This window comes from Serinus canaria, chromosome 9 (genome assembly GCF_022539315.1).
Source record: "Serinus canaria isolate serCan28SL12 chromosome 9, serCan2020, whole genome shotgun sequence".
NCBI classification, from domain to species: domain Eukaryota; kingdom Metazoa; phylum Chordata; class Aves; order Passeriformes; family Fringillidae; genus Serinus; species Serinus canaria.
In genome coordinates, this window is record NC_066323.1 from 3,527,066 (window position 1) to 3,550,821 (window position 23,756).

The 23,756-nt window shown below is 47.7% G+C and overlaps 1 protein-coding gene across 3 annotated transcripts in view; it reads right to left on the reverse strand.

The window, feature by feature from the left end:
• MECOM (MDS1 and EVI1 complex locus) overlaps positions 1-23,756 on the reverse strand; it is a 325,352-nt gene that overhangs the window by 37,144 nt on the left and 264,452 nt on the right. For 2 of the 3 annotated variants that reach the window (XM_050978108.1, XM_050978107.1), the window contains exon 3: positions 8,973-9,107. In XM_050978108.1, the coding sequence (XP_050834065.1) occupies positions 8,973-9,107 (135 nt within the window). Of the gene's footprint in view, positions 1-8,972; positions 9,108-10,732; positions 10,847-23,756 lie in introns of those variants that run through there. The other variant, XM_050978109.1, reaches the window with a different exon arrangement.

Here is a 23,756-nt window from a genome sequence, read left to right on the forward strand (position 1 = left end):
CAGGAGGTGGCCGTACAGCCTAATCCTTCCTGCCTGCACAAACCATGCCCACTAAACGGGCTTAACACCTAAAAATATCGATTTTGGATGCATTTCCTCAGAATTGGAGGGTTTTTTCCCTGCAATTTGTCCCAAAAGCTGCTCTGGAGAACAGTGCAGGGAGTGGCAGTGGAGCAGGTGACAGAAGTGCTGGCAAAACACATCAGGCACAAGGTAACAGTGCCACAACCCTTTGCTTGTGGCCAATATTCCCCATAAAAGCCAGGAGAAGGGGTTTATGGGCAGTGTGATCCACCCTCCCTCCTCATCCATACCACCCTCATCGAACCACCAGCGTGGGCTGTTTGGGTTTCCCATCTGGATCTCTGGCCGAGGGGATTTCAAACTCCACAGAGTGTTTTGGAAGCCGAGAGAGCCTGGCAGTGCCCTGTGAATATCCCTGCATGCAGCCAGGCAAGTATCTGGTACCACAGCCCCCTGTGGATCCAATGCTGCTGTCAGTGCCAAAGGATGCAGAGCTTCAGTGCTGGGGCCGCACTCAGACAACACAGCTCACCCCATCAAAGGCCAAAACACATTTAAATGGAGCCAGCTTTTACCTCCTGCAAATAAATCTGGTGACAGGGCCACAGCCAGTGAAGATTTGCTGCAAGCAATGTGTGGTTTTCCATTTGTTAAGATGGACATGTAGAAAAGTGGATTTTTAATTCCAGAAATGCAATGGCCTCTGCATATCAGAAAGGTAAGCTGCAGTTGGATCTGTGGGAGATAGGCCCAGTTGCTGGCTGGTCTGGGGTGAAAATAATGTGTGGAATAATAATATGTGCACACTGACTGAAGAGACTTCTGCAGACCTCTGTCTTGGGGTGGAAGCAGAAGGACAGGACACAGCCAGGACACTGCAAGACTTCCACCATCCCAGAGGGACTGTGCCAAAGCTTCTGCTCTGCCCAGGACTTGCTTCTTCTCCCAGGTCTGGTTTCCCAGTCAGGTAAACTCTGCTGTTCTTCCTGGGCTGGTTTTGCACCCACACCAAGGAGCGAACAAAAACCACAGAGGAGCCTTCTCCTGTATTTTCACTGTCCCACCAAAGGTGACTGGACAGACCTTCTCACCTCTCACCACAGAGGGAGGACACGTGGAGAGGGGTATAAAGGGGGTCTTGTTCACAGGCTCTGTGCTGGGAGCATCACTGCTCTTGGGGCAGCCCAGGACGATGCAGCATCTTTCCTGCAGCTGTGGGACACAGCCCCGAGCAGCAGCAGACTCTGCAGCCATCTGTCCTGTCTGCACTGGTATTTAAAAATGCAAAAATGATCCAGCTACCTATCAGAAACTGCCTGGCCAGCCTCTCTATCCCTCAGCAGGGAAACAAGGTGAGTGCTTAAAAAAACTCATTTTTTAAAGTTGAGTAATGTTTCCTTATTTTGCATCTGAAACCTAACATTCTCCAAAACAAAGGCTGAGGGACAGATTTCCAGCTCTGACATTTTCACATCATTAGAGTATTAACTTTAATTATTATTAAAAATAATTTTTAAAATTTCTGTATATGCTGAAAAAATTCACCTGCACTAACCCTTATACATAAATTTGCAATGCAGTGAGAATCTAAAATGAAACATACTGAAATGTAAACCAAAACAATCACACAGGTAAATTTATTCTGATCTTAAGAGCTGTCCTTATTACTTCACATGAATAGCTTATTTTTTTCTCACTCTTCCCACCTAAAAACTCCCGGAATTACCCTATCTGAGAAAGAGTGAGAAGCCAGCTGTTGAAATGAACCACATTGCCTGAATTTGGAGGCAGCAGCAGATGACCCAGGGCAGGCAGGGAGGGGGGAAACCCTGCAGCCCCCAGATGGGGAACCTCACAAATTCCCCCCAGCTCCACAGGTACCTCTTGGGCTGCCTGTGTCTTGCAAGAACAGCACCTCTACCACGGGCAGTATTTCTGTATTAGGAAATGCTATCATAAAGTAAGTGGATTTTTCAATTGCAAAGCTTGAAGATTTCTGGCACACAGTCCTGACTCGACTGTAATTAATGAAAGGTTTCAATTTTCTGACTATTATTTCTCCAGTTGACTGATGCTGCTCCATTAACCAACTTTTTTGGGTTGACCTGCACTGGGGTCTGCTTGAGAACAAGTATAGGAAGAGCTTCTGCACTGGAGAGGAACAACCAGAGGAGGGGGGAAAAAAACAAATAAAAGCAAAGTCCAGATGCTCATTTCACATGCCCTGGGATCAACGGTGTGTGACTACAGTTTATGTAGGAAGAGCAAAATCGGATTCAGATCTGGAAACACTTTCAAAGTTCAGGGGTTCTGAGGTGGGGAGAAGTTGGGGGAGGCCTGGCCCATCAGAGCTCTGTGCCTACCCACACCCACACTGCAGGTCAGAGATCTGTGCTACCGAGCAGAAATAAAAGCTCCCAAACTGCAAAGCCATAAAGGGAAAGGGGAGGGGGGGAGAAAAAAAAAAAGGAACACACACAATTCACTTCGAAATGGATGAATAAGGCCTCATTGTTATGAATCCCAGTTTACTTTTCCTGGTCAGGCACTTGAAATTTTATTTATGCTTAATAGACTGCATTTGGCATGTGTAAAGATGACAGAAGCGTGAATTATGAACGACCTTCGACCTATTCAGGAAGTTGTAATAATTGAAATAATAGCGAAACGCGCTCCCCGCGAGCTCGGCTGGGGCCACGCTCAGCCGCTGAGCCCGTGTGCTTTGAAGCACCCCAGCCATCCCCCTGCCCCTGCCAGCCCCACACTGCCCTGCCTGGACCCCCCTCTGCCCCCATCAGCATCCCCCAGAACCACGAGGGGTTAATTGAAGCTAAGGTTTTGGGGGGAAGAGCAGCAACTCAGTCACTGAGCACCAGCGAAGGCAGGAAGTGCCAGGCTCACATTTGTGGTGCCCCAAAGAGGAGCTGTGTTCTGGTGCATCCAACTGAGCCCTTTATTCCTGCCTACAGCTTTGGAGAACATTGCACGTGCTCCAGAGCTGCCTGAGAAATGCAGATTTTAGGGCAGGCTAGAGATGCCTCTCTGAGTGGATGCAGTTTGTCCTTTAAGCCCCAGGCCATGTGCTGAACTCCCAGCTCCCTCCACAGGGGAGGCACACAGGGATCCTGCACTGGTGCAAACAGGAGGACCCAGCTTGGGGTGGTGGGATGGAACAGAAGACCCAAAAGTGGATTGCTCCCTGGTGAGCCCCACCAGCACTCACTGGACCACATTCCATGGGCACACCCACCCCAAGCAAGGCAGCCCAATCTCCCAGCTCCTTTGGGGAATGTGCCCCAAGACGAGGCATGCATGCTGCCAATGGCATCCACCTCCACACTGCTTCAGAGCAAGAGTGGAATTTGCTTGAAAAGTAAAACAAATTAAATGTCCAAAACTACTAATGAGTGTTCTGTCCAATGAGCTCCATCAAAACCAGGAATTACACCCTCCAGATAAATGAGAAGGACGAACAGACACACAGCCCCACAACAAGCTGTAATTAAGAGTTTGAAGGGAAAAAACAAGAAAGAAAAAGGTCCAACTAATACAGCTTCAATTTTAGCTCCTGTGATGAACAACTTGTGCAGCTGGAGAGCTGTGTGATGAAACCCGAGCCAGGTTCTTTTTGCTATACTCAGGCAAATGATAAATTGAAACAAACTGGAGTTTTTTTCAAGGGCCAAGGTAGAGGAGTCCTGCCTAAAAGCTGTACTGGGCCCAAAGAAAACTTCAGCAGAAATCCAGAGGTGAAACTCTCTGCATGCAAGTGGCTGCAGGGGCACAAGTGGGAGCCCAGTGGGGAGAAAGGACCCTCCCAGGACCCTCCATGATCCCCTGTGGAGAGGGCAGGGGAGCACCACAGTGCCTCAGCACCAGAGCTGTGAATCTTTTCCTTCTTCATTTCCAAAATGCCCCAAAATCTCTATGCAGGAAGGACTGGAGGAAGGGTGCTCCAGAAACGCTCTCCATTCTTCTACCTTGAGAGGGAAAAGGTGCCTCCTGCTCCCCAAAACAAGAAGGGAACTGCAGGATGCCTCTGCAGGGCATCCTTTTTGGTGGCTGCCGGCCACCTCCCTTTCCCAGTACCACTCAGCTTTTCTTCCACTGTCAGTGAATTTTAGGTTCTGTGAAAGCCTTCCTGTGAAAGGTTCCTCCAAGCTGCTCTGGTCCTGCAGAACCTCTTTCCTGAGGATCACTAACCACTGACACCAGACACCAACTTCTGTCACCCAGCTGTTCTGGGCTGATCTAACCAATCACTTGCCCTCTAACACCCATGAACCTGCATTATGAACCACACCAATATCAAGCAAGGTGCAGTCTTGTCCTGGCTCTGTGGTTGCCCATAATTCTCTATGTTTTAACGAGCAGATGAGTAGGATTTGACAGCCCTCATCACAAAAAATCCCTTATCACTTTTATGAAACATGAATCAGCAAGAAAAACCTCATCACTTTGCAGAAACGGCAACAACAAGTTGATAGGTTTGGTTTTAAACAGTTTACTTTAGGTCACACCAGGACAGTCCAATGCTGAGAGCGGTAACACCACCAGTGAATCAAATTCCAGATAACACAGGCAGTCATAAAGCCCAGGCAGGAATTTCACCCACAGCCTCAGCTCTAACTGCAGCAAGTGGAAAATCACCACTGAGCACCTCTTCATTCCACCAGCTCCAAGCTAAAACATCCCTGCTCCACTGGAGACAGATTTTTAGTGGGAGTTGGATTAAGCTCTATTTGCTTAATAACCAGCAATTCATAGGAAGAATCATGGCAGAACAGAGCCCTGTATGAGCTCAGTGTGTGCGTGCCCTTCTGACCCACAACAGCCAAAATCTTAATTTCACTCTCTGACAACAAAGCCTCAAAACTATTCCTTAAATACACAACTTTTGCAGGTGGCTGTGCAAGGAGCCCCTGCCCGCCACGGACAGGGGGCCGTGGCCGTAAAACCTGAAACATGAAGCTCTGCCTGCAGATTAAAAAAGTTTGTAAAACGTGTAAGGTGGGATCAGATCTGGTGGAACCTACAGCAGTAAGTTCACTCCTGTAAGTTTATATTACTGACATTGGGCATGTTGTTAAGAGTGTGATACTACTGGTTTTGTTCCCTTTGCAGTGGCACGTACTTGAGTATAAGGCAAGGAAACAAAATACACACACAAAAACCCACTAAAAACCTATTTCAGCAGGCACTGCAATCCAAAACCTAAAGTGATCTTGAGTCACTCAGAGTTTTCTGTGGATAAACCAAGGGGACTCTTCAGGAGTTGCTTTGTTAGGGGGAAAGGGACCTGGAAGACCATGGCAGTTTCACAGCACTGTGTGTCTGTATCACTGTCAGAACTCTGCAAGCAACAAGCAAGATAAAAACAATATCCTGGGGTTCTACCTTCAACAGCTACCAACAATCTTTCTAAAAATAAAAAAGTAAAAAAAAAAATTTTGTAGTTTGAAGGTGACCGTGATCTCAGCCTGGAATGTGTGACAGACACTGCCATGCCACTGCTTGATTTGCAACTGCACTTCCATTAACATATATCTTTAAAAATAATGCTTTTTCTGGGCTGACAGGACTGCCAGAAAGCCTAATAGAGCCAATCATTCTGAAGCCATTAAAAAGTTGAACTAATAGATATTTAACAAAAACAGAGAGGAGCCATCCAAGTTAGCAGAAACTTCTCTAGAATCCTAAACTGACTCTGAGCTGAAAAAGCACATTCCAGGGCAAGAACAGTGACAAGACTTTCTGCAGCTCTGCACACACTGTAGTCTCTTTGGGGAAAAGAAAAAAACTGAGTGCCCAGTTTGTGGAATTTCACCATTGATATACACCCAAAATTACATATGTTCATGTTAGATTGGGTATGACAGGAGATAATAGCAAGACAGCAAAAAGAAATCTTAGATTGACCTCATTCGAGATTTAAAAAAAAAAAAAGTACAAAAATGCAGCTTTTAAGCCCTACTCCAGCTGCAATCAAATGAAACATGAGTTGCATCCAGCGTGCATGTTTTGACTGCATCCCACCATTATCGAGCTGTTCATCTCAGCAAAGCTCATTTATACAGTCATAAGAAGGAGCCCAGGCCTTTTGTAAAGTTGATCCTAAGTGATGAAACCTAACCCCAGCCGTGAGTCAGGGGGTGGGGTGGTATGTCTCTGAAAAAACTCTAAGAGAGGAAATGACAAAAAAATGTTTTTCTTTCCCTCTTTTTGTTAAATACAGCAGGTAGAACACAGCAGAGCAACCAGATTACACACCGCCCCGAGTTCATCTCAATCCTGCCTCGAGCAGTCTGGGAACCATACCTATCAGTCAACCTTGAATTTAGTAGTATAAACTTGTGGGCAGCATGAGGCTGGGAACACTGGAAGGATCTTTCACCTTCTCAGGTACAGCCCAATGTTTGCTTGTGAATTTTACAGATGAGTTGAAGCAATTAGAGGTGAACAATTACTGCTGATCGAGTGTCAGTGGCTCGGGAGCGAGTGGAGACTGGGGATGCTCCCTGTGCAACCAGGGCTGCTGAGCTGCTTTGTGTCCCTGGGGGAGGCAGGAAGAGCTGGGGTGTCCCCCCACGCCTGCAGCCAGCACTGGCTGTGGCTCCAGCTGAGCTGGGGTCTCCTGTACCAGCTGGGCTGCATCGTCTCTGCCCTCCAGCTCTAGCCACAACCATTGACACACATACCCAGCTTCACCTTATTTTTTTATTTCCCCTTTTTATTCCCTTATTTTTCTTTTTTTACCCCTTTTATTTTCCAGGAGCTACCAAGGCTGAGTGACCCCTGGCAGCCCCACACAGCCCATGTGCACACTCAGCCCTGACTTGCATTTGTCACTCCTTGTACACGCACACGTTTGGCCACGTAACGTCCATTTCCCAGTTTGCCTTCCCATTATATTTTATGTTACCTCTGGTGAGCTTGTGCCAGAAGAAAGCAGAAGGAGGAGCTGTTAGAAAGAGTTTCTTGCTTTAAGATTCGAGAGCACATTTTTAGCATTAACTTTTTAGGCTCTGGTCATAAAACGTTGGAGTACGCGGACGATTTTGTGGGTAAGTGTTCAGCACTTCCAGAGGGCCAAATGAACAACAATCTCCTGCTGACAGCACCCAGATCACAACAAGCTACTTGAAAGAAAACCAAACCCTAATTTGCAAATCTCAGCAACAAAATGCTATTAAAAAAAATGGAATTATGAACAGCACGATACTGTGCAAAATAAATAACAAGTCTCCAGTGAATGAAGGGAATTATTGGCAGCAGTACAGCCACCATTACCAAATGTCAGAAATGTAAACACTAAAAAAAAGAGAAAGTTAAAAGCGCCATAACTTTCCTTCCAAAAACGTCAAAGCGCGGGTGTGCGCTCAGAGGGAGATGCTGATGGCTCAGTCTTGCCTGCACTTTCAGCTGCAGATCCCCAACACCGACCCAAGGACAGTGAGTTGCTTGACCAATGCATGTAATTTCTTCTGATCTTTCCTACCTCTGCCAGCTCCTGCTCAATGTAAAATACTTGAATTCGCTGTTTCAATTAATCTACATAGTTTCCTTTCCCTATCACTGTTCCATAAACGCTCTGCACGGAGAGAATCTATCGTTTTTCAGCACAAAGCATATTTCAGCTTGGAAAACATAACTTGCTTTTACTAATAACCTTTATGGTTTCTTTAGTTAAACCAGCTGCTGTATAGAAAAGAAATTATCTCTCGGTCCGCTGGCTCGTTCCATGCTAAATGTGCTCAGAGCTGAACTGGAAAAGTTGGAAATGAAAAAGATCTTCTCTCATAGTTTCTGAGAAAGTTATCTGACCCAGTTCTAATCAGCTATCTAGCATGAGTGAAATACGTAGCACTGGGCTGGAAAGAGCAGGCTCCCTCACATTCATTTCCTACACGTATGGAATTTGATTAGGAAGAATGATTTCTAATTGAAGCTTTGTGTCTGGTTGTGATTCTTCTTTCAATACTGTCAGGGCAATTAAATCAGCTAAAGATAATCTTTAACATTCACCTGATGCAGTTAATTAAGTGGTGAAAAATGAAACACTGACTAAATGAATCGAATTCTATGTTGCAGGTAGCAAAGTTTAAATTGGAAACAAGAATTCACAATCAGCTGTTGCTTTGCTCTTTTACGTATTTTACTTTAAAGAAGCAACGCTGCCTCAGCCTAACTTTGCCCATTAAAATATTTCATAATGGCCTGTGTTATCCGCAGACAAAAGCAAACCCTGATTTAGGAAACACCTAATAATTCATCAGTATAATTGAAAACAAAATGCTTTACTGCATTCCTCCTCTGCCTATCCCAGCCTTTTTTCCAACACACAAGGATAAATAATGTTTCAGCCCAACAAAGAGTGGATTTAAGTGCAATAAATGAAAAGAAAAAGAAAGCCACCGAAGACCCTGATTCAGCACATAAGTACTACGAGTTCCAGCAAAGTGTATGGGAAGCACAATAATATCCATGCATGTGTGCATTCAAATCCAAAGCCCCACACATGCAAGTACACTGGTAACATTATCACTTTTGTGTCCTCCCCTCTTTCCATTAAATTCATGTTACAGCATCCAACCAACTCCAGGATTTAACACAGCAATCCAAGTGGACTGCAACAGGAGCCAGAAAATGCTCCTAATTCAAAATCAGCACATAATGCCTTCATATCCCTTAGAAAGCAGCCCTGAATTTTATCAGATATAAGAGCAAAAAAACTCACACATGAATTGAACAACAATATGTAAAACTGAAAATTCGTATTTTCTAATGCCCCTAATCAAAATTATTCCATTCTGCATTTCCATCTGTACCTTATCTTTTGCCATAACAGCAAACAGGCCAAAAGCTGTTGTGAAATGCTGTTATTTTTTTTTCCATTGACACATGAATGTTCCTTTAAAAAGTAAGTCCAGAAAGTGAACACCACGTACCTGATCACTTATTTGACATGCAACAAGGTTGTGCTGATTGTAGCATCCAGCAAACTTGATATATTTGAGCCAGTTTCCTACATCTGGTTGACTGGCATCTATGCAGAACTTCACATTGCAAAACTCATCCAAGATCTAAAAAGAAGAACATGAAAGAGTAAATCTTTCTGTCACTGGCTGAGTAATCTAATCAAAAGATAAATCGCAGGTATCCAGATAAACAAGCATATAATAATAATAATAATAATAATAATAATAATAATAATAATAATAATAATAATAATAATAATAATAATAATAATAATAATAATAATAATAATAATAATGTGTTTATTCAGAAATATGTTTCCCTGCTGAGATTTTTTTGGGAACTGTCAGAATACATACATAATAATAAAAAGACAACAAACACTCTGAAAAATGTCTTGACAATTATTTACAAGTAATCGAAATGTTGTCTAATTACTGCAAAGAAATGCTATGCTAATTTAAGAGGCACCTGATTTTCTATGCATTCATCAATGACTGTGTCTGAAATTATTATTTTAATAAATAAGACTAGGACAAGAATATAACAAAAATTATTAAAATAGATGGTGTTTGCTTCATTTAAGGTTTCTGTTTTGTTTCTGGATTTACATAGATTGCAGCACTCGTTTAGAATTTTTATATTTGTTGCTCTGAACCAAACTTTATCTGGTAGGCAGAGTTATTTATCTTGTTTTAATATTACACTTCCCAAACAGTCCTGTGCAACACTTAAATCCCTCCCCTTAATCGAAGCAAATAACAGAATTTCTTATGTCAAAATAAAGAGAATAAATGAAAAACAACGTAAACACTCATGCAAACCATGGCAGTATTCAATACACACCAATAAATGGTTCCAATTATGCAGACAATAAACAAATATAATGAGACTGCTCGTGGACAAGCTAAAGACGATGTTCTATTCTAATATTATGACAAATTACTAATCATTGCAGCGGACTGAATATCATTATTTGCAAGCTTCACTATCGGCCTATTCCAAACTTCCCACAGCTTCCCGCGGAGCTGACTGCTAAATTGTAACAACTTCGCCTTGGCACCGGCAGCAGCCACCCCATTTTAACAGCAAAATAAAGGAAACAACCTGAAACGCCCCAAACGAAAGCGAAGGGCTCGGGAGGCTGCGCCCCGCCGGGGAGCGCTTGGAGCCGCGGCCGGAGCCGGCGCTGCCGGTGTCCGCTCACCGGGAGCCCACGGAAGTCCCTGCCCGGACCCTCGGATGTCCCCGATCGAGCCCCGCGCTGTCCCCTCGGGACCTGCCCCGGTCACCCCCGCGCCCCCGGGGCCGCGATCGGGCCCGGCCGTGGGGTGGGGGGTGCGGCGGGTGCGCGCAGCCCGCGGGGCAGCCGAGCATCGCCCCACCGAACCGGGCTCTGCCCTCTCCTCCGAAGGAGAAGGCAGAAAACCTCGCCCCCAGCCCAGAGGCCCCGAACCCCACAGAGCCCCGCAGAGCCCCGCGGCCGCGCCGGGCGAGCTCGGTCCCCACGGGCGCGCACGCTGCCCTGCCGCCGGCACCTCCGGCTGCTCTTGGAACGGGACGTGTAATTTTCCCTTTCGGAGAAACCCCCAAGGACAGAAGGGGGGCTCACCCCGCACTCCCCAGCGTCTGGGGTTTGCCCCGGGGCCGGCGGCGCGGCGGCACCGACGGGGCAAAGCGGCCCCGTCCCGCGGGGCCGTGGCAGCGCCGCCGCCGCGCTCGCCGCTCTTACCTTGTGTCGCCGGGAGCCCGCGGGGGCAGGGAGGGGGGAGAGGGACAAATATCCTTCAGGCGGCTGGAAGCAACATCTCGGCGTTAAACGCGGGCGAAGGCCGCGGGCGTCGGGGTCCGGGGAGCGGCGGGCGCGGCGCGGGGCGCTCCACCATGTGCGGGGGGCGGCGGGGCCCGGGTGGGGGCTGCTGGCCCCGGAGGGCTCAGCGGCGGCGGGGCTTGGAGGGTTCCTGCCGGCTGGCCATCACCGTCCCCTTTCGGCCCCTCCTGGTCTTATCGGCTGGCTTTGGGGCGGCGTGTGCGAAAAAAGTTATCGGGGAAGGGGGAGGAAGGGGAAAAAAAAAAAAAAGAAAAAACCCACCCAGAACCCACACAAGCCTCTTCAGGGAAAGGAAGGGGGGAAAGAAAAAAAAGGAAAAAAAAAAGGAAAAAGGAAAACAACAACAACAACAAACCCCACAGCGCACCGCTCAACAAAACAAACTTCTTTCACTTCTCCGCCGGGGATGGGAGAAAAGTGAGTGCGCGTGGGAGGGCGGACGGGCGGGCGGGCGGCTCTCCCCCTCCCCACACCCGCAGCCTGCCCGCGGCGCTGCTTCCCCGCCGCACCCCCGGGCAGTGCCCGGCCCGGCCCGGCCCGGCCCGGCCCTCTCCGCCCCCCCTCCCCGCCCACCCCGTCGGGCCGTGCCCTCCCGCCGCTCCCCTTTCGGGCACTGTCTCTTTAAAGCGGGGCAGCCCCGGCCGCTCCGGCCGCCTTTCCCCCCCCTCCTCCTCGGCCCCCCCGTCCGGGGCGGCGGCGGCGGCGGCGGCGCTCCCGGCGCGCTTAAAGCGACAGCGGCCCCGCGGCCGGGGGTCACCGCCAGGTCGCGGAGGAGCGGCCCCGCCGCGGGGGCTCACCGGCAGCCCGCGGGGGCAGCCCCCGCCGGCCCCCCCCGGACGCATCCCCCGCCCGGGGCCGGCGGTGCGCGGTGCCTCGGGCCCTCGCCGCTCGCCTCTATTTATTGGCCGCCGCCGCTCGCCACGGTGCCCGCAGCCCGGAGCGCCGTCGCGGCCGCCCCGCAGCGGGGGCTGCGGCGAGCGGGAGCTGCGCCGCGCTCGCCCCGACGGCTGCTCCCAGCGCTCCGGGTGCGGGCGCGCCCGGCGCGTTACCCGAATTGTTCCCGTCATCGCGTCACTCTGGTTATTAATAATGATATTTAATGAAATGCAACTTCTTTTTTTTTTTTTTCCCCGGCCAATTTCGCGACTACCCCGTTCCGGGCCGCGGAACAAACGCCCCGCTTGCTGCCGCTTCCTAAACCACTTTTTAAATTTTTTTCTCCCTTTATTTCTTTGGTAACGAATCCCTTGAATGGAGCGGCGGGAGGCCGGGCTCTACCTGCCGGCGGGGGCGGCGGGGCCGGGCCCGCTCCCTCCCGCGGGGCAGCGCAGCTGCCCCCGCTCGGGGCTCTCCCGGCTTAAATGGACCCGAAATCCGACCGTGCCGCAAAGCCGCAAACGTCCGCCAAGTTTGGAACAGCCCAGGCTCACTACGGAGAGATCCTCGAATATGTGCTTTGGGAAGAGGGCAGGGGAAAAAGAAAAAATAAGAAGGCTGAGCTGTATCTTTTATTGCACCATACAGACGTGCCACCCACTTTTTTTTTCTTTTTTTTTCAAGTGCAGATATATTTTTCAGACTAAAAGTGAATTTTTCTTCCCTGGGGGGCCAAGGGGGCCCGGGAAAGGAGAGCGGGGGGGAGGGCGAGAAGCCGAGTGACAGGAGATGCTGATGGATTCGTCTCAGCGGCCCGTTATCTGTGACATTGACCTGTTAGCTCGGATAATGGCTATTGTCCGAGGGGAGAGAGGCGGGGAAAAAAAAAAACACAAAAAACAAAAAAACCCCAAAACCCGCACGCAGTGATGGTAGGTAGGACAGGGAAAAAAAAGAAAAAAAAATCCTTTGTCACTAACCTCAAAAAACCCGGTGGGAGATTCCCAGAGCGCCCGGGCCTGGGAACCGGAGCCCGCCCGGTGTGCGGGGCCGTGGGTTCCTGCCCTCCCTCCGCTCCCCATTGTTGGGGTGGTTTTTTTCCTTCTTATTTTTCTTATTTTTCCTCCCTCTCTCTCTCTCTCTTTTTCCTTTTTTTTTTTTTTTTTTTTTTTTTTTTTTTTTTTTTTTAATTTAGCCATAAATTGGCCCGGCTCGCGCTATGAGCTGTTCTATTTTCTCCCTGTCAGGATGAGGGATTTGCTTTATGATGCATTGTGTATTAAATACAAGTAATCTGGGAAACTGATTGCTCTAGCCCATCGGCCTGATCAGAGCCCCCGATAGGGAGCCGGAGCCCCCCCTTTCCCTCCCCCTCGGCCGTGTCACAAAGGGAGGAAACGCCGGTGGATAAACAAAAGCGGCTCCCGGTACCGGCGGAGCGCGGCCGGGCCCGGCCCGCTCCGGGGCTCGCCCGCCGCGCCGCCCGCCGCCGCTGGGTGGCGCTCGCCGCCGGGACACCGCGGGACGCGCCCCCAGCGCCAGCGGGGCCGCCGCTCCCCTTTTTTGGGGGAAAACCCTTTTTTTTAATAGTTCCCCATCATGCAGCGCTCCCAGCGGTTCGGCTGTAACCCAGAGGAAGAGAAGGAGAAAGAAGAGGGGGAGGAAGGCTCATGCCCCCGAGCCGGGACTGGGAGGCGCGGGGGGTCAAGCCTGGCCCCACGGCCGGTCGGGACCTCCAACATCCCGATGCGGGGATGGGGAGACACACATCAACACGCGGCGATGTATTTCTGCTTTCAAGCAAAAATCGTTTAAACGTCTCTTGCCGCCTTTCCCCTCTGCCCTCAGACGGTTCGGTGGGCGCTTCAAGAGGCCCAAATATTTCCACAGGGTCCCGTTGGCAATTGTTTATTTAAAACAAGTCGCTCTATTAGTGGAGCAGTCAGGAGTTAGTACTCCAGTCTGCTAGTAATTCCCACCAGGCTGTAAACTGATGCCTCTTTTAAGCCTTTAACTTCATGGTCGTCCCAGAAGTAAAAGTTCTTCTAATGGAGACCCTATGGGCATCGTGCATTCCAGCACATCATTAAAGCAAAGCAAAGCAGCTCGGCCACAGCCAGATGAAATAACGGCACTGTCCACGTTTAATGGGCTTCCTGGGGCCAAACGCTGCCGAGGACAATGGGGGAAAATCAGACAAGTCACTGGTGATTTTTTAAACACTGCAAATGTCCATATTATGCTTTATGTTATCCTTTCGTTTGTAGACAAGCCACTTCACAACCACCTTTTCGAGAGGGGTTTAATGTTATATATCTCAAGGTGACTAAACACAACACTGAGCATCCTGGCTAACACTGTGATGAGTGTTTGAAACACGGGGTGAGTGCATTAACGTGGAGAGGGAAAGGAAAAGCAAAGCGAAATAAACACGCAGAAAACAACGTTTTCCTAATATATCCAAATGCTCCCGGACAGACCTGGTAAACGGCAACAAGAACGAAAGGCAACACAGTTTCTGCATGTCAATTCCTCCCACCCGGTGTTGCGGATATCAACTTGAAAGGAAAAATAAAAACAGGTGAAAATACAAGTGTTGCTGCTGATTTCAGGGGGAAGAGTCAGTTAATTTCCAGCACTTGATGAAGGAGTGGCGTGGGCATCACAGTGCCCCCCACGTTGGTGCCCTGTCCCTGCTGCCCCTCCTGCCCTGACACTCTGCCTGGCTCATCCCTCCCAGCCAAAATGCGGTTTTCAACTGAGGGAGAGGAGGAGAAAATTAAAGGTAAAAAAAAATGTAAATAAGAAATTTCCCTTGGTCTGGAAATGGGCCCAACTGAAAGCATGTTAATCTCCACCTCAGTAATTTGGTTCTCCTGGAGAAGACAGAAGCCCTGCTGCTGTGCCCTGCACTTCATAAATCACGTCTTTATGTGGACAAGGTCAGGGCACCTAACAGCTCAGACATGGGCCTTTGCAGTGGCTCGGAGGGCTCCGGCATGTTTATTCTCTCACACAGATCTCTGAGGAGCAGTCCAGCACGCTTCTAATTACTTTTGATTATTTTCATTTGCTCGGGTCAGACTGGCTTTGCCGGCACTGCTGGAGGGTGGGTTTCCTCCCCCCAGCCCGGCGGTGGGATGCAGGAGGATCAGTGCTGTGCCCTGCACCCCCTTCCCCAGGGCAGAGCAGGGCTCCAGGGACCCCTGGGGCTCACCCCGCCAGTGGAGGGGGTCCCGTTTTGGCAGCAAAGCCTGCAACTTCCAGCTGAGTCAGGGACCCCCACAGCTGCCCTCCCCACCCCACCTTAGCCAGGCAGAGCAGGACATTTACCAGTGTGAAATGAGGGGAGTGCAGAAAAACACACATTTCCCCCTGCCCCCCTCAAAAAGCACCTACTGCCTTCGGGGAAAAAAAATAAACGACCCCGTATCCTTGCAAAAAAGTTACAGCAGTGCATGTGCAGGCAATAAAAAAGTTGAAGGACCTCTGCTGTGCCTGTGGGGACAGAACTGTGCTCGGGGAGCTGCAGAGCACACACAGCCCCAGCCCTGCACAGAGGCAGAGCGTGGGTTGGGCTGCTCTCCCCGACTGCTGATCAGTCACAGCACAATCCATCGGGAATGCTCGGTGCCCACACAGGGGGGATGCCCTGTAGTGCTGGGGTCCAGGTGTGGGTGAAGCCCTCCCCGTGCTCCCACAAGCTCTGCTGCACCCCCTCTTTTGGTCTGTGACAGCACAGAGCTGCTACTGGCAGAAGGCAGCTCCCCAAGTGCTGAGCAGAAAGGCTCTGCTTCTTCTCTCCCATTAAAACGTGGGCTCCAAAATAGCATGTTCCTTCATATCCCAATGGATATGACAGCCCAGCCCTGTGTTCTCATCCTGGAGTGAGTGATCCCAGCAGACCAGGGCCCTTCTGTCCTGTACCCCAGTGTGCCAGGGTCTCTGTCACATTCCAAGGTGAGAGTGGGCGTTGGTGCCATCACAGCTGGTGGTACCCACACTCCTCAAGCAGGGGCCACCTGGTGGGAAGGAGTTTTCTGGCAGACACCAAGCCATGGCCCTGGGTTTTGAGCCTGAAACTTTTTGGATACTGGGTGTTACTGCAAACCAGGAGAAGAGAAATCACAGCAGGTTTACCTACTTCATCAATCAGGAAGATGTAAAAATGTGTCAGTGGCTGGTATCTGGCTGTCTGAGTGATTTTACTCCTGTTGTGGGGAGGAAATCCTGCAGACACCCTTCCCTGTGGCAGGACAAGATGTTTTCCTTACTGCAAACAAACCACAGCCCTCACAGCACACCCCAAATTTGATGCTGGGGGATGCAGTGCTGCTGGTCCCCACTTCTGCTGTGAGCACACTCCTTGCAATGCTTTCCTCCTCCAAACCTTTCCCTAGCTCTCCCTGCCAAGGCCCGTGCTATGGCGCTGGATGCTGAGGGCTGTTGCTGTTTTCCTTTGGAGTGCTCATTACTTCCATTACAGAAAGAGTCTGGAAGCTCTCAAATCCAGCCAGGGCCATTTTCACACTCCAGGCTACTGCCCCCACAGGGTGAGACAGCCCCTGCTGGATGAGTCTGGCACGAGTTTGGCTATGGTAAAAATCTGGGGAGAAACGCACATTAGCCAGCTTGCCCTAGCACATGCAAGAGCCAGGGCAAGGCAAGGCTGACTGATGTGGCTGTTGGCCTCCTGTCCACTCAGGAGCTGTGTTTTCCTGTGCTTCACCTTTCTCATGTTTTGAAAGGAAGCCAAAATCCTGGAGAATCTGGGAAATTCCACTGGCAATGCCCTTGTTCTGCATTTCCTCATGTGCTGGGCAGCCTGGAAGGCTCTTTTCTTTCCTAACCACTCAGAGAGTAAAAAACCTTGAGCATGGCCCTCCAAATCCTACCAACATGACCAAAAAAGCACCTGTTTTGGTTTTTTTATCACTCTCTCATTCATCCTTGTTGAAATACAACTGAATAAATCCCTCAGGTTTGTACCCACTCCTGCTTCCCATGATATGCTCTTCTGGAGATGGAGCAGTGGGACCCGTGAAGGCAACAAAGGGTCCATGGGGTGGCCAGACCTCTCACCCAATGTAGCTGCTGCTTCTCTGCCTTAAAACACAACTTTTAGCAGAAGCTGCCCTAAAAATGGAAGATCCCTAAGAAATACTCCCTGAGAAGGCACAATATCCAGGGGGGAGGAAGCACAATGCAAGGATTTTGCCGACTTAATTTGTACGTGCATAAGATTTCAACAAAGTTCAATTAACCCTCCATTTCTTCCAATTTTTTTCTTTTCAATCCTTTTCATTTGACAGATAATTTGAGGGCCTCCTTTGGAAGACTCCTTCCAGTCCCAGAGCCCTCATAGCACATAAAGAGCCACGCAGGTAGGTTGTGTGGGAGCAAGTCCTGGGAAACCATTTGGGTTTAGGCACTATTAATGATCTGAAAGCAAAATTTGCAAGCCAAAAGGATGAATAAGAAAAAAATGGAAGCTAGGAAAACGCCAGGCCAAAGGAGACTGAAGGGGTTAAACAACAGAACTTTACACAATAAGAATTAATGTGATGCATAACAGGTAATTCTATTTTAATAATCAATTTTAGGAGTGACTGGCTATTTTCAAAGCATTCCTGCTGTAGCCAAAGTTTTAACTAGGCGTGCGAGAGTGGGCATAAACACCTGTGGACTTTATAAGAGTAAGAAGCAATTTATCACCCAATAAAAAGTCAAACACTCATGTTAAAATTTTCAGGTTCGCATTTGCTGTTTTAAGTGTCACATGTGTGGATGTTTCTGGGGGAGGTTCAGAGGGAGTGGATACACATCCTACACACAGAAACACACGTGCACACAGCCTGCACTGCCAGCTCTACAGCAGGGAAGAAAACCTGCCTGAAAGCAGCGATGTTACAGTTTCATCCCTCCTACGTTCTGTGTTAAACCCATTGTGACCATCGACCGGAGTTGTCTAAAACCTGGACTAAATGGGCATTAAGTCAGTTGCCATATGAAATTACTGCCATTCGATTTTCAGATAAACCACAAAACTTGATGAACTAACATTGTTCCAGCTGAATTAACTCATCATCCCCGGGAAGAGGAGGCTGTGGAGGAAAGCGAGGGCTCTAATAGCGATGATTAATCCTCCTCCTATTGCAAGGCACTCACTGCAAGTGGAGAGATGCCCTACTAAAGGCAGGCTGAGGATCCACCGTGCCTCCAAAACATCTGCCTTGCCAAGCCCTGATGGCAGGGTTAAACATTATTTACGTGTGGCTAGGAGAGGGAGAATTTTTTGTTATGGGCTTGTGATGAAACTATAAATACTCTAAAATCCCCGTCAACGGTTCAAGTCATGCTTGGTAGACAAATCCAGGGACTGAAATTCAGGAATGTTAATTTATTCAGCTGGTGGAGGAACATGCAAAGCTGATCCTTATCCCGTACTTGGGCAATCTCCCTGGGATTAAGCCATAAAGTGTTTGGGCAGTAGTGCCCTGTGTGAGTGGCTCAGGCTCCCCAGCCCAGGCAGGCAGAGCCCTTGGTGCTCCCCCACCCTGGCTGTGCTCAGGGTCCCGAGCAGTAAATGCTTAACTGGCCCCGTGCGTGCACAGCAGCCCACCTGGGCGTGCAGGAGAAGTGCTGCTCCACATAAATTAGTCACACATGGGCAAAGGTGCCTGATGCATTTGGAAAAATCTTACCCTGAGAGCTACCTGGTTTGCTCTAAAAAGATTTTGCTCATCGTGAAAATTCAGGGCAGGGAGGGGGGAGAATATATTTGATGCAGGTGTCCAAATAAACCTGTCCTATAACCCATGGATCACAATGGGTTATTAATGAAATAGCTGTGAACATCAGCGTATCCTTGTGGCAGATTTCTTTCATAAATGAGTTGAACATTTTCCAATTTCAGGAAAGTGCTGCTACCTATAAACTTGGAGATTAAGGGCTTTTTCCCCTAAGACTCAGATCCCCCGGGGCACTTGTGTTCTGGCATGCATCCCTTATTTGCTGAAGAAATTTCAAACTTGGTAATTTAGCACCATACTGATAAAACAAAGAGGGGAAAGGGAAAGGAAACCCAGCAGTTGGGCATGCATGTGAAGGAGGAGAGAGGTGAGTGGTACAGCTTCAGGCATTTCTTTCTAGTTTTTTGTTTGGTTTTTTTTTTTAATCCACAAGCCATACTGCAGACTTGAAAACATTCCCAAGATACAATGTATAAGATGCGTATCAATCCCCAAGCTGAGTTTTGCAGATGCAAAATGACCTGCAGAATCTGAAGGAAGATGGAAGCTCTTTTATAACCATTTTTTTCCATATAATTTATTTAAGCCTAAGATGTTGGGCTGAATTTGCCACTAGCAGAATTATGAGTATTAGTATTATTAGCATTAAAGCATCACCTAGAGGTCCAGTGGAAACTGGGACCCTTTGTGGGTAGAAAAATAATAAACATGAGTCTCTGTCCTGAAATCTTACAGTTGGCATGGATGGGATAAAAAGTGTGCCAGATGGGAAGATTGCCATTTTATTTTTACAGATGGAATACAAAGTTCTGCTCATGGAGAAAATCAGCGGCAGATTCTCATGCAATATTTTCACATAATTTTCATTCATTGAGAAGTTGTTTTTTATTCCTTTTCTTTGAGAGCAATGAACAGAAACTGCTCTCTGCTTGCTGGTGCTTACAGCTTCTCATGGATAAATAGTGGGAGTCTGCTTGGTCACTGCCAGTTACAACAGGTCTGCATGCTTTAAGATGGCTCATCTTAAGTAGCAGAAATTCTACTTTATCTCTCCTTTTTTAGCTAAGAAAATATTTTAGCCTTGGAAATGAGCAGTTGATACTTTGGAACAGATCTTTAAACATAAGCACATTGTGCTGATTGGTGCCATAAATGAAAGCTCCTCCTATAGAAGCAGTTTTGGGGAGGATTCATCAAACTCTGCCTTTGACTTTTGTGGCAGAAATGTGAAACGGAGTTCATGATGTCAAGTCTTGTTGCTAGGAGTCCCCCAGCAATCATGCAAGTGCTGAGCATGAGATGGATCATGATCCCCACCAGGGAGAGGGGGAGAAACTGCCCCAAGCACTGCACTGTGTGCTCCTAAACCTCACTAAGTGGCTGCAAAAAGCAGCAGGGAATGGGCCTGTGCTCAGTCACAGTTTTTTGGGTCCATAGAAGCAAAATGAGGCAATGTGTTATGAACAGATGTCTTTCCACCAGGAAGGATCTCAGAGGCTGCATGTACTGTCCTGCTGAGAATCCAGTACAGTAAATACAGCACTAAAGATCATTTCTTTCCTTATGCTTCCCTGTGCTGGAATGCTCACATGGGACAATCCAGGAGATCCACTGGGTCAAGGAGCTGTTGCAGGATGTTTTGGCTGCTCGTCTTTGCAGGCTTTTCAAGGAGTCATAGTGAGATCAGGGCTGTCACACATTCCCCAGGGAAACACCAGCAGCTCCAAGTCCTGAACACAGCACTGACCTGAGAGCTCTGGCTACCTTGGGACTGAACTGGTGGCCAGAAGTGTTGATCAACCCAGACAGAGTCCCATTTCCATACAAGATTCCAAGGGCACTCAGACCAGCCCTGGGCTGTCCCAGGGCTGCAGATGGAGGAGCTGCTCCAGCTCCAGACAAAAGTCAGTCCTGGATCCTCCCACTGCCTCCAGCTCCAGGACCAGAGGGCTGGAGCACAGTATTTTAGTGCTATATTTGTGAGCCCTCCAGAAATAAATGGGAGCTAAAAGCTGTCCTGCCAGGCACTGAGAACAGAACAGAAGCTCAAGGCAGTTGTGTGTTGCACGAAGGACTTCTGTCAGCTTGGGTGATAAAGCAAGAATATCTGTCACGATATGAATGACCACAATTTTCCCTAGAGCTTGTGGTGCATTTAACAGGGCTATAAATGATAAAAGTGGGAGTTATGAGGGCTCATTAGCACTTCAGAATTACTTAATTATTTCATTCTCTAAATTAATCCATGAATTTTGTCTCAAACGGAAAAGAGTAGGTTTAGATCAAGGTTGTTGTGGACTGGGAAATACTTCAATGAAAAGAAGAAACTGAATTGGCTTGAATGATTTATAAAATGTGAGGGTTTCATTCCAAAATATCATTTATATGCCCAGAAATCTACGCAGCAAATCTAATCCAGCAAAGGAAAATGAACATTCTCAATCCATGAATAAAGATGGGAAGTAATTCTGCAGCAGATTCAACCTGTGCCTGCCTATGTATGACAAGTAACTGATCTGAAGCCTTTTTACACATCTTTTAGGTTTGTATTTACCCCGAGTTTAGGAGACAAAATTTAGGAAAAAAGACCATGACAGTAACCTTGAAGAAAGCAATAATGATGACAGCTACTCCCCACACTGAGTTCAGCACATCCTTCCTTCCTTAGTGCATCCACTGATGGGAAAGGGGGAGGAAGGTCAGTCCCAGAGGCAAAGACTGACCAAAACCCCAAAACTCCAGTAAATCCTCTTGCTTTTGAAAGAGTGCACCTCCACCACTTTAAGGGGTACAAAAACGATGACAGAAATGGGGTTTATATGAACAGGGTATAACAAAGACCTTGTTGATCTGATTTCCAACCAGCCACACCAAGAGTGTGGTGACCATGGATGATGTTGTTCCAGGTGATTCATTGCAACTCCAGTCAGCAGCCAAGTGTCCAGCAGACACATTTGAAGTGCAGTGACCTTGGCTTGAGTGAGTGAGGCCAGTAGTAAAAGCAAATGGAAGTTAAAATGAAGGATATATATTTTTAGAAGAATTTGTAGTGTTTGGACTCCAGCTTTAGATGGCTCAAGAGTATTTTGTAAGCCAAAAATCTGTTCTTCGCTCCTGGTTTGTTGATTAAATATACTTGTTACCAAGAACTTCAAGCAGGAAAAAATTTAAAAGAGACTTCAGCTACGACATTGTCAGCTTCAGCTGCAGCACTGAACAACTAAAACGTAATAGCTCTTCAGATCTCAAGTTATTCCCACTGACTGCTCTATAATCAGCATGTTAAATCTGGGCACCTCTTCAGGCACAGTTATTTGTGTGATATATACAGATCAATACCTATTGATTTTATAATTTTGATTCATCTCTATGCAGTGATTCGGTTTCACATCATCTTATTTATCAAGCTTTTCTCCATGCCTTTGCTTCCAAGCTTTCTAACACTTCCAGGCCACTCAAGGAGGGTCCCACCACAACTGCTCCTTTTGGCCCTGCACCCACTGTCAGTGGGTACTCACTTGGTCACATTCCAAGGACTTTTCTATGCAAAGAGCTGGGTATCCAGGGTTGTTAATGCATGAAGGTAAGGTTCATAAACCTCCTTTGCTAATGCCATAGCCTCACTGCCCCTGCTGGATGTGGAGCCACTCCCCAGCTTCCCCTGGAGGCTTTGCCACCCCAAGGGACTGAGTGCAGCCTCGTGTTTCTTACCCAGGGGCCATGAAAGCTAAAACTTAAAGCATCATTCATGCCGGCAAACTTCCCTGTGTGCTGGCTTATGAGGACACGAGGATGATAAAACTTTGCACTGAATATTAAAATTCGTTCTTTTTACCCCTGGAGCTTTTTTGGACCTGTGCTGGTGCCTGAAGCCCCTCCCTGCTATAGCAGCAGACTGAGCAGAGGAGCTGGCACAGAAAGTCCAACAGTGACTGATTAACAGCAACCTGCTTGACACACTGGAGGAAACCAGCCCCATTGCTGCTGCTGACAGGGCATCAGGGAAATCCTGTTAACCTCACTGCATTGCATATATGCAAATGACAGTAGATTAACGAGCGCCAGCCATGCCACCATTCCCTCTGCATTCGCACCGCTTCGCATCACAACAAATTGTGTCTGGACACACAAGAGACACCCCAAATAGACTAAATCATGATTTAGCAACTCATGTCGGCCCAAACTCCAGCTCAGTGGGGCAGCCCAGGTCTCCTGCTGCTGGCAGCCCTGTCGCAGCACCACGGTGGCCAGCAGTGACAGGATGTGGGGCAAATGTGGTTAAAACCCATCTGCTGAAATTCATGCGCTGAAGGAATTTGAGGCAGACAGGAGAAAGTTCTTTGTGTTGAAAATGCCCAACAGAAAGAACTGAGCTCTGTTCGAATGCAACTATTTCCAAATATTTTCATAGAAGGTGCTGAAGGCAGCTGGGATGTGCTGCATCTGTGAAATGGGAGTTATTGGGGTGGATGCCTTTGGAAGGGAAACCAAAAAAAAAAGGATTGATGAGGACTAAACATTTCAGGGGGGCTCACACACTTCAGCAAGATAGAAGCGTGGGCTAATTACAAAATAAGACCTATCACCATGCAAAAATAAATGACTTCAGAAATAGCTTTAGATATCATGTTAAAAGCACCTTTGGGAACAGAAAGATGCTATGCTAAAAACAGGAGATCTAAAGAGCTGTTATTACACATCCATTACCTTTTCTGAGCTGTCGCATTTACTTTTTGAAGTTCTGTACACATGATACAGCAAGGCAAAACATTTTATGTACCGTAAGAAATTTGAAACAATGTTTAATGTTCAGAAGATAAAGTTAACAAAACTACACTTCAGTGGCTTTTTTATTTCTCTATTTTACGACCTTTCAAGAATTTAAGAGTAAAAGGAAACAAGAAGGAAGGATAAGCAACCATACTCTCCTGCTTGCTTTTTTCTACATTGCTGATCAGAGCCCAAGAAATCATAATAAAAAATGTCTTCTTTCTAATGTCTAAATAGGAGCTGTTGAAACACTGATGGTACGAAGTGTTTCAGGATGGAAAGCATTTGTTCCTCTTGCAGCTATCAACAGTCGTATGTTACATGATTTTCCGATTTTTCTCCCTGAAATTACAGAAGCCTGTCACGTCTTCACGACCATTTGGAACAGTTTTTCTGCAGTTTCTGCTTTTTCTGAAACCAAAACCAGTTACCACGATGACTTGCAAGAACTGTTTCTACAAGCACCAGGCAATTCAGATTATTGACATTTTCTCTGTTCCTTCTAAACATCCTTGGTTACATCTTGA